At 33.7% G+C, this 11,623-nt stretch overlaps 1 protein-coding gene across 1 annotated transcript; it reads right to left on the minus strand.

The window, feature by feature from the left end:
* Positions 1 to 2,900: 2,900 nt before the first annotated feature.
* LOC126773143 (transcription initiation factor TFIID subunit 6) lies at positions 2,901 to 10,952 on the minus strand. The gene is made up of 12 exons (XM_050493779.1): positions 10,453 to 10,952; positions 10,089 to 10,377; positions 9,455 to 9,606; positions 8,955 to 9,134; positions 7,989 to 8,158; positions 6,488 to 6,641; positions 6,182 to 6,354; positions 5,814 to 5,983; positions 5,557 to 5,675; positions 5,072 to 5,149; positions 3,623 to 3,742; positions 2,901 to 3,496 (listed from the first exon to the last, which is right to left on the minus strand). The coding sequence occupies exons 1-12, from the start codon at positions 10,687 to 10,689 to the stop codon at positions 3,395 to 3,397; spliced, it is 1,944 nt and encodes a 647-aa protein (XP_050349736.1). The 5' UTR covers positions 10,690 to 10,952; the 3' UTR covers positions 2,901 to 3,394.
* Between the last annotated feature and the right edge of the window lie 671 nt (positions 10,953 to 11,623).

Genomic DNA, 11,623 nt, shown 5'->3' on the forward strand with positions numbered 1-11,623 from the left:
GCAAAGATTTTAGGGTATTTTTTGTATTTGTACATACATTTGTTAGGTGAAACTTCATCACTTTTTAAAATTGTGTATCGAAACATTTCTTCTATCCTAAGATAAAACTACCTACATTTGCCATAAATCCTACCTAGAATAGGTAGGTACCTATTTCTAATAGGTATATAAAAAATGTTATGTAGTTTTTATTACAAAAGAAATGAAATTGAAAAAAGTTGATTTTAATATTAAATTATCTCAGTAATCTACTTCTATAATGTAAAAATATAAAAATAAACTGCAATCTGAAATTGCACATTATAGGTTATTCTTCATATAAATAAGCAAAACGAAATATATATTTTTTTAAATATGAGCCTTGGATAACTTTAATTTCAATACCTAAGTATATATGTATATACATAAATAGGCAAAGACAAATCAGTTCGGTACCTTCTCTTTTTGTCAACCGATTTTCCTTTTTGTTTACTAGCCTTTTAAGAGCTTTGGTGTCAATTAAAAAATGGAAATAAAAGTAGAAAAATATGTTTGAAACATGCAAAATCATATTCATTTATTAATATATTTTTCAATGATTGATTATAGTCGAATTTAGACCACTGACAGAACTAGTTAATTTTTATTATTATTAATCGTAGAATACTAACGACTTCTAATAGGTTATTTTCCAGATTTTCAACACCTTTCATATTAAAAATACATAATAAAATTTAAATTGTTATAGTTTCTAGCTAGTCTCGTATTTAGTAAAATTATATATGATGTGACATTAGTTATGGCGATGTTTATTATATTTTTTTTGTTGGTATATTAACTTTGATTCATAGTATTAATTTTGACGATAAAATAAATAATTTCTAATCTTTAGAAATTTGAGCTAACACTCAACATACATATTTTTTTGTTTTGCTTAAATGTATATCTAATACATGTTACGTAGTAGTAATTATCATGAAGTTTGATAAAAATAATTCAAAAAGAAAAGAAATTAAAAATACTTACAGCCATCGAATCGCCTTTGTGGATTTCGGTAAAAACACAAAAAATAGAATAAAAATCACAATAAATAGGCGCATCACAACTATAAAACTGTCTTTACAGTTTAATTAAAGGATCCATCTATACTATGAACAAAATAAAAACAAATAGATCGCGCGAAATATTTGGCGGGAAAATTGGACTGCGAGAGCCGAGCGATAACGCAGCGTGTGCGTGGCTGAGTACGGCAGAGTTGTGACGCTGCGCTGTAAGCTCCGCGAGAAGAGGATCACGGGCGCAGAGCACGCGTGCGAACACCGCCGTCACGCCGATCGCGGCCAGTGGTCAGGCGGACTCCCGCCCGCCGCGTTGGCCGGCACCAACCCCTCATAGAATCGGTGGCAATGCAGACGTGCGTCACGTGCGTAACAAATACACATCATTTATAATTCATTTTAAAAAAAATGGCTTTTTACATGTTATGTATGTAATGGCTTTCATTTTAAAAAAAATGTATCATGTAATAATAAATGTGCATTAAAAATTGGGAAAAATATATTTTTCGAAGCGTTTTGTCATTATTGTATCTTTTAAAAGACAAATCGATAGTCAAATGTTTTCTAAGGACTTTTATTGTATAGCCTTTAATTTTAGTTTAGGACAACTAAACTTCTTAATTGTTCTATTTCTTATTTTGTTAATATGTTTTTAAATAATATGCCATAACATATGTGAGCTTAAATTGTTTGGGGGAAATGAAATTAACAAAAAGACAATGGGATTATATAAAATGAAACATTTTCAAAAAATCAAAATTTGTTCTCATTTCATAAGGATTGTAAATTGAGTTTTTTTAAATGGAACTTTTAAGTTGCAAGAAGAGCATTCGCAGCAGAGCAGAGCAGATTTGAAAAAAACTGAGAAAAAAAATGCCACTCGAAGCAGTTTGGAAGTTTTATAATGTTCCTGAATCACTACTACAAACCCAAAGTTATTATTTAGCCGCGTTTGACTCCTATGCCTCAGAAAGCAAGTAGTCGCACCTGAGCTTTTTTCTGAGTGTACATGTTTTTGTGCATACACTAGTGAATTATGTCCTCTGCAGTTGGTTAGTCTCCTTCAAGAATGGCTGCCGTGACGATAACATTATCACCATCATATAACCTTAGAAAATATGGACAAGAATAAAATGAGCACTCAGTATATTACATCTCCACTTCGCGTTTTAGTTTTGCAAAAATCAAATTAATTTCAAGACTTGTTAAGATAATAAAATATCACTTTTATCTTTGACACATCAAGGTTTTTCGTTAATAACTTTACAAAAAATGTTGAGAATTCTAAAACTAAATCCAACATTAGTTTTATTCGTTAATTTCAAAATAAATGTTCGTATTTAAAACATCTGTAATTAAAATAATCCTCATTAAAATTATATAAATCGAAAGAACTTTCTTGTCTCTCAGGGACGTGCAACTTGACGGTATTAAAGGGACGAGCGATCGCGTTGCGCTAAGGCGTAGGTCGGAGCGGGCGGGCGGGCGTACACGCTCCCCACGCGGCTCAGCCCACTTATCAATTCAGTCGAGTGGGCATTCGTTCATTGTGAAGCATTGTGCCTATTATGTACGGATTCGATGCTTATTTACCCGTTCACATGTCGAGAATGTGAACGGTAATCTGAACCATTGATACATTTAAATCGTTTTGCAAACATTTTTCACTTTGCTCCAATTCAAGCGCTACGTATTATATTCATAAAGAGTTACGTGTTAAATATATCCGAACTTTAAGTTATTGCTCCGCTTGTTTTTGTTTCGTGTAACTGTGTGTCGTGTTTGATCATTGTTTGTTTATACAATAACTGCTAGCAGATATTGAAATTGAACTAAACATGGATAGATAAAATGAAAACTTCATTTAGTTGAACATTGATGTTTAATATAATTAAACTAAGTTATTCATTTACATAGCTTCTACTGCATTCGGGACTCTAAATGACCATAAAATTATCGAAATCTTCGGGAAAAATAATCTAAAATACAAAACTTATTTATATATCGTTAATTACATAAACACACATATTACATTAATAAAAAATGTACAAATAGAACATTATGATTTGTCTTACTCATACAAACTGTTTAACTACACTTAATCGATATAACATTTCGCATTAGTATAAAAAAGAAGGATAATATATCATAAACCGAAATACGAAAAACACTAACAAATAACTAGCGTCACCAAATAAACGAGTCTATAAGCACTATGGCTGTGCGTCTTCTTCGGAATGATGCGAGTCGTCAGGCGGGCGCGCGGGCCCGGGCTCGGCGCGGCACATCAGCAGCAGGCGAGGTCAGGGGCTTGTCTTGCGGAACTCCTTGATGACGAAGCTGATGGTGCGGGGCTGTCAGGCGAGATGGGACAGGTCGTCCAGCTCCGGCGGCGGCTGCGGCTGCGGGGCGGACCCGCTACGCGCGAACACCGACTTCGCCAGCACCGACACCGGGGCCTGGGGAATTATTTGATTCATTAGATAAAGCGTAACTAAAATAGTGATTGAAACAACTTGATCGGAGGAAAATATCGTTCCATCTGTCGGTAATACTTCATGTTATTAAAGCATCCGTCAACCAACCTGACTGACGCCGGTGACGGATGACGAGGCCTGCAGTCCCTGGTGCGAAGGGTGCACGCCCACCACCACCATCTTCTGCGGCTGCTGCGCGCCCGCTGGACCACTTGTCACCACCATCGACTACGACCACACGCAGAGATTTACTATGTCACTATGCTACTACAGGAGATATGATCTCTAGATACCATAACTGTCACTTGATACGTAAGGAAACAATTATGTCCAATCATTTTTGTGAATATTCGTTATATTTACTCGTACATCATATTTTTAAGAGGGTGTTCATATAAGCCCAGAACTTTGAATAACTTTTTTTTTGTTGGTTTTGTATTGTAATACTTTTTCATTATAAAATTAAACAAGAACAATATTGTTATTGATACATGATTATACAATCCCAAAAAAATCTTTAAATATTGTAGACAACTTTAATAATGAGTTTGGGAATAAAAACAAATACCGGTATTAAAACATTTTAAAGAATATTTTGTATAGCGGAATAACACTTGAAAAGTTACTTATTTTATAATTATTAAAAACCAAAATTTAACCATATACTTGCGGAATATCATACATTTAAAACATTTATACCCTATTCCAGTCGAACAATTATTAAAGATCATATTACATGCGATTTGTTAATAACTCTGCTATATTATATAAGCCGAGATGGCTAACTACTAGGGTTAGAACGCGTGAATCTTAACCGATGATCGTTGGTTCAAACCCGGGCAAGCACCAAGAATTTTCATGTGCTTAATTTGTGTTTATAATTCATCTCGGTTAAGGAAAACATCGTGAGGAAACCTGAATGTGTCTAATTTCACTGAAATTCTGCCACATGTGTATTCCACCAACCCGCACTGGGGCAGCGTGGTGGAACAAGTTCCAAACCTTCTCCTCAAAAAGGGAGAGGAGGCCTTAGCCCAGCAGTGGGACATTCACAGGCTGTTACTGGTACTGGTTCTTTATTTGACTTTTAGGCTACTGAACTTTACGTGTCTGAGTTGTTATCGTAAACGGACGAATACAATGTAATTTTATTTTTTTTCTATTTAAACTTGACATTTATTGTAAACGTACGATAATTCCTGTTTTCGATATTAATATTTGGGTTTGCAATTTATAGAAATGAAAGATTATTAAGGCATTAACTTTAGAGCGTGCCTACCCCAATTTGAAAACATATTATAAATACTATGCTTGATATGTTTTTTTTTCTGCCTAATAATCTATATTAGGCAGAACTTTTTTCATAATTATGTCTTTATAAAGCTCGATTGACTACTTTTATGAGTCATGTTCTTTAAAAAAAATCAACTATTTTGAATGTGAATATAAAATCTGGACTAACATAATATTACATTTTACCTTAATGACATGCACTTTTTAAAATCTCTACCTCACCCTTCTATATTCAACCATTAATCTGACATTTCGACTAGTTACCTGTACATTTTGGCTGCGAACTATTGTGGGTTGAGACGTATGCACGACGATATGTCCTGCTCCACTCGCTGGCTGAGTCTGAGAAGAAAAATCAACAGTTAACGAAAACTTGGTTGATTTTTTTTCCTTTCCCTCTAACTAAGCGGTATGCATTAAAATCTACTCATTTAACTAGACATTGAAAAATGATTGATTAATTGATAGATAGATGTAAACAGCCAATGGGTTTAAATAACAAGTGATTAGTCAGCACGAATTAAAATGTCATGCCATATGTTCTTTTAAGAAATATATTTATAACACGCATATGCTAGATAGATAGAGATATTTTTAATCTTATTTTCATGTTTTTTTGTTCCGGTAAATTATAATGATATTTATTATAAAGAAAATAAACAAAAGTAAGTAAATACTTTATCTTAATACCGTAGAAATTGTAACTGGACATTCACCGAGACATGAAAATAATTTAAATATAAGGTTACCTGCTGAGGTTTCTGTTGCGAAGACACTATGACGAACTTCTGCGGCGGCGGCGTCGCGGGCGCTGACGACTGCGGCGTGGGGGACGCGGTTATGACCACGTTACGAGACGACACCGATTCTACACATCATTAATAGCGAAACATTACATCAAACATGTCGAAAATGTGTGACTATTTAGTTTTTATTTTTCATCCATACAATTCGGGTATAGGAGTTTAAAAATTTGATAAAGAAAAGGAGGAGAAATGTCTCATACCGATGGCCTTGGGGTGCGCGGCGGGCGGCGCGGGCGCGGGCGCGGGCAGCAGCGGCGGCGTGCACGCCACCACCGCCACCGCGCCGCCGCCGCCGCTGCCGCCCGCGGGCGACGTGCGCTGCTTGCTCACCATCTGCTGCAGGCTCGGACCCAGGTACCCGTACTCGCGTCTGCGGACACGGAACTCGGTCGTACCTCGCTCGATATTTCGGTCGACACGTCATGGCCGTCTACATTTTTTAAATCGAAGGTCGTTTGCGTATTTAAAGACTACGACATTGTATATGGGATAGTATAGAGTATATGGGATGAGGGCCAGCGAATCTTGAAGATGATATTGAAAGGTCATCAACAAATGATAATATTACTTGTAGTCGTCGGGCAGGTCGGGCGGCTGCCGCAGCTGGCGTACGACGGGCGCCAGCACCTTGAGCAGCTGGTGCTTGAGGTTGCCGGCCGCCAGGCGGTCCGCGCCGCCGATGCCGCTGAGCGCGCCCTCCACGCGCTCGCCCAGCCAGCGCACGCGCGGCAGGATGAACACCTAGCGCAGCGCACACTGACTATGACACTCGGCAGATAACAATTACAATATAACGTTCAAATTAAAAAAAAAAAAAAACTACCCAAAAAAATTATTACAACGTTAATACTCTTAACTGAGTAAAATATTTTACCTTTACAACTTCCGGTCCTAACTCCGCTAGGCCCTGTATGGCCCCATACAGAGAAGCGAGAGGTGTTTTCTCAGACTCCTTCATAGAAGCGACCATAGACGGTCCACTTTCATTGTTTGTCTGAGATGGACACTGCAAAGCTTTTGCGAATAACCTGTACAATAAAAGACATTAAAAATATATAACTTAGGGACTTAAAAAGGTTTCTCCTGTAGGCGAATGCAATTGGTCATTACATTATATACACATATACAGTATTGGTCATACATATAATAAATCTGTAAATGATCGCTGTCTGTACATGAAAGATATATGAGTAAAGCTATTAACGGGGGACTTTATCAACGCAATAGAACCCAAAACAATGATTATTAGAATTTTTATCTGTTTTTTCTGTGCGTTTATGCACGCTAATCTTAGAAACAGCTTAACGGATTTGAGTGCGGTTTTCACTAATGTATTGTGGCTAACTTCAATTAAAATGTGTTTGTTATATTTCAATCGGTTTATAAACTTTATTAATGTCGATTTAAATAAAATATATGTTCTTCCAATGTAAGTTGAACTCAGATCTATATGATCGATCATATTAAATAGGATTTAACTTATGCTGGTATAAGTCGGTTAACTAGCTTATGCGTAGATATATGTCTATCTTTTAAGGTTGAATATAACATTTTGTATGATAATCAAATTTGTTCTAAAATAATGCAGAATTTGCAGTCTTTTTTTATAAAATGTTAATTCTTATGAAAGATATCGAGATAAGACCATAGACAGTTTTTAGTACTTTTTATAGTTTTGACATATTATTACAACGGGTAGTTGAGTAGGTTGTTTGAAAATACTCATACATACATACGTATTTCTTTTCGGTTTGTAAATAACTTTGTAAGTTAAAGTTTATAGGTTAGGTAGGTATTTCGTTTCGTTGCCGCATATATATTTTTTTCATGGTTTTGTTAAATTTTTACTTAGTCGGTTAGTTTGACGAGGGAAGCCTTAAATATATACAAGTAAAAATTAAAAATAGTACAAATCGTGACCACGTCGAATGGTGGCAAGGATGCTAGCAACATTTCCCCTTTGAATCGTAATTCCTATTCTCTGGGCGAAAAATGAACCACTAAGTCAATTAGTTGATAATAAACAATTATATAAAAAAACAGATTTACGTTTTAGTTTTGAAAGGACACAATTTCCTATGAAGGTATCGTTTGCAGTCACAATAAATAAAGTACAGGGAAAGACAATCAAGTATGTCAGAATAGATTTAAGGGAATGATGTTTTTCTCATGTATGATTCCAATTGTATGTTGCCCTATCTAGATCCGGGTGCGGCAAAAACCGAATAAATACTTACATCCCATGAAAATAAAACTAACAATGTTTGTTAAATTGTGAATACACTGAAATATTATAAGTCTGCTCTTAGTGTTTTTTTTTTAAATTTATACCCGGGTGAAACCGCGATCACAGCTAGTTATAAATTAGAATGTACCTTGTGACACGTGTTTGCAGATTATTTGTCGAAGTATTAAATGTCTTGCATATTTGGGCCATGAGACGAGCCGCAAAGTCTCGCAGTGCCCAATGGTTGTCAACCTCAGGGCGTACACACAATTGTCTTGACACTATACATGTTGATACCGACGGAATCATCTCATGGAGCTAAAATATTGAATATTTCTTATAATTCATTACGAATGAGCATTACTTTCTAGATCACATCTATTTTGATAAAACATCTAAAAACCGATCTAAAGACCGAAAATCTTGACCGATGATGGTGGGTTCAAGCCCGGGTAAGCACCACTGAATTTTCATGTGCTTAATTTGTGATTATAATACATCTCGTGCTAGACTGTGAAGGAAAACATCGTGAGGAAACCTGCATGCGTCTAATTTCACTGAAATTCCGCCACAGGTGTATTCCACCAACCCGCATTGGAGCAGCGTGGCGGAATAAGCTCCAAAACCGTCTCCTCAAAAAGGGAGAGGAGACCTTAGCCCAGCAGTGGGACATTCACAGGCTGTTACTGGTATCTACTAATAATTTCAGTTTTTACCACAGTAAAGGTAATATGCATGCTTTGGTCAGTGTATTCGAATCTAAATTTTAAGCAGTTTTATCAGATTACACGGGCCACTTAGAATGGAAAACATTTAAGTATTTTAGGCTCAAGCCGTCAGGAGCTTCAGCTTTCCTAAGAAATATTTAAATAAAAAACACATGACCCACTGCATACTACTTAATAAATGTGCATTCCATGAAATTGGAGAATTATTAATGAAAAATCAATATAAAAATTTACTTGATCAGTTAACTACCTTATTTCAAAATTCATGTTTCAATAGTTAACTTCTATATTAATTTATCGATATATACTAAAGATCAATAACAACTAAATATAATTTACTATAATTCAATAATTAAAAACAATTCATACTTAAATAATGAACTTACATATTTCTCGAGATACAAAGACTGATTATCAAGAATAGCTTTTACCATCCTCATTAAATAGATAAGTAATGCTAAATTGTTTTGAACTACATTCACTTTTACACCCTCTGATATAAATGTGCACATTCTGGGTAACATCTCATGAAGTCCAGGATCACATGCCAATGATTGAAGAGCTTCCTGTTCAAACAAACATAAAAATATTAAAACACCAAAAGAATAAGTTGATTGAATAAGATGACAAGATACACCTGTAAGAAAACTTGTTAAACATTAATATCATAACATTGAATTTCAAATTAAAGAACATTCATAATGAAAATTCAATATAGAAGTATTATATTTGCTTAACACTTCACACATACATACTTTTAATAGTTTAGTTTAGTAGTTTTTTATACCTGACAAGAATCAGCGAAATTAACTCTGTCAGTTTAATATTTACTATTGTTAAATTTGTATTTGAGCTTATGATTGTGAGAGATTAAATTAAAACCTACCGCACGGCGTCCTTCATCACTTCCCACACAAGCTTCGGTGATCTCTTTATAGTATAATTGTTGCTCAACACTTAATTCATGTGTAGCTAATTGTTTAACATGAACAGACTCAGAAGCTTTTAATCGAGCTGCTTTACCGCAAACTGGTTTACCTATAAACACATATTAAAATATGATTATCTTATTATTTTTTAAACAGCTTATTTAAATATTTAATAATTTATTTATATTTTATTCAATCCATGCCTTATGTTGTATATGCCTTAGTAAATCTTTCTATTATTTGATTGGTTTGGTAGTTTTATGTGCCTAGATATTTTTATTTCAAGGTAGTATTGCAATCAAAATTACAGGATTACAATTTATGGTTATCTTGTCTTTTTTATTGTGATATATTATTATTTATAAGATATCTTATATAAGTTTTTCAAATATGACATAAAAACAACTTCTGGGTAGGAACCACTTTAAAGGAAGTATCCTCTAAGCGTATATAAAATTACAGAATTAGTTAAAATATGTATAAGTTCTACAATGTTACCATAATTAATATTTCAAACATTATAACAAAAATAAATTCTTTTTTTAATTAAATGCAAATTAAACTATTCAGAATAATAACTTAATTACATACCAACAGCATCCTTGGTAGCAGGTTTGCTTAATTTAGTTATAGGATCCACAGATTCAAGTTTTTGAGACTCTTTTGATAATGGCGGAGGATTTTCTGGTACCGTAGGCTGAACTCCATCCACACTTAACCAGTGAGCTCTTAAGGAAACATCAAGGGGTATTTTGGGTGGAGGTGCAGACAGTATTTCAGATAAATCAATTTCCTTCTCCTCAACAAAATGCAACTCTCTACCACCACCCGATGCAAATCTAAATGGTAATGAGTCAGGTTGAATAAACCCATATTGTGCCTAAAACAAAAATATATTTAAATTTTTTTGGGATGATGAATTAATCAATTTTATATAGATAAAAAAAATAAGGACCTCAATGTTTTTTACTTTTAGAGCGTGGTCAATGTCAGTAATAGAAAGCTTTTGTCGTTTTGAATGATGCATAAATTTCATAGCATCTTGGACGATGACTTTAAGACGATATGTTACATCGTCGGCTAGTTCCTTTGCAGCATCATCACCAAGGCTACCGATACCTACACTCTCGGCAATAACTTTCATAGAATCTACAGTAAAAGAAGAACTGTAAACTAAATCTGCGTCACTCATTTTGTAAATGATTTGTAACGCTTAGTGCAAATTAAATGAATTTAAGCAATCAACATTAACTGCTGGATATTACGGTAATACAAAACATTTTAACAAATACTTATTAAATGTTTATAATTTAAGATATTTTAATAATTATTCCTCAAAATAAAAACATTAAACGTATTCGCTAATTGCTACAAAGCCATTGAAACGTCATGATAGTTTAAACTATTCAAATAATTTTTATTTATTTTTTAACACTTAAATAAATTACAACAAAATATATATTTTAAGATTTTTTTTTATTTATAAAATATACTACTACTACTACGACTACGATAGGTAATTGAAATTTTATTTTTGTGTCGCCACAAGATTATTTGACAACTGTCAATGCAATATGCATTTTAAGCATTTATGATTTAACCTTATCTACCCATAAATAGTCTATGGAAGTATTGAATCTATGGAGCCGGGCCAATGTCTATGGGTAAGGGTGATCATATCCGTTAGGATACCTGTATAATAAAAACAAAACTATACACTTCATGGATATAATGCTTAATCATAAATGACAAAATGAAAAATAATAATAAAACAGAGATTTGTTAATATTAAAACAAAATAATATTAATAAAATATAATAAATGAATTACCCTTGCCAATATATCTTAAAATAAGCAAACACAGTTCGAAGTTATGAAGGACAACGAGGTGTTATGTTATTATTAGAGACAACCAAAATATTAACCAACCTATTTTATTAAGCAGAACTTTAAATTCTCCAAATTTAAGTGAAATCAGTTTAGCTGTTGTAATATAATTGAGAAACAAACATTATACTCGTCAATAGATATAATATAATTATAAATAATTAATAAAAAATATTCTATTTCCTCCTCTTAAGAAAATATCATATTTTTATAAATTATAATTATTGAAAATAAATTAA

The sequence above is a fragment of the Nymphalis io genome, chromosome 2 (assembly GCF_905147045.1).
Source record: "Nymphalis io chromosome 2, ilAglIoxx1.1, whole genome shotgun sequence".
NCBI lineage: Eukaryota > Metazoa > Arthropoda > Insecta > Lepidoptera > Nymphalidae > Nymphalis > Nymphalis io.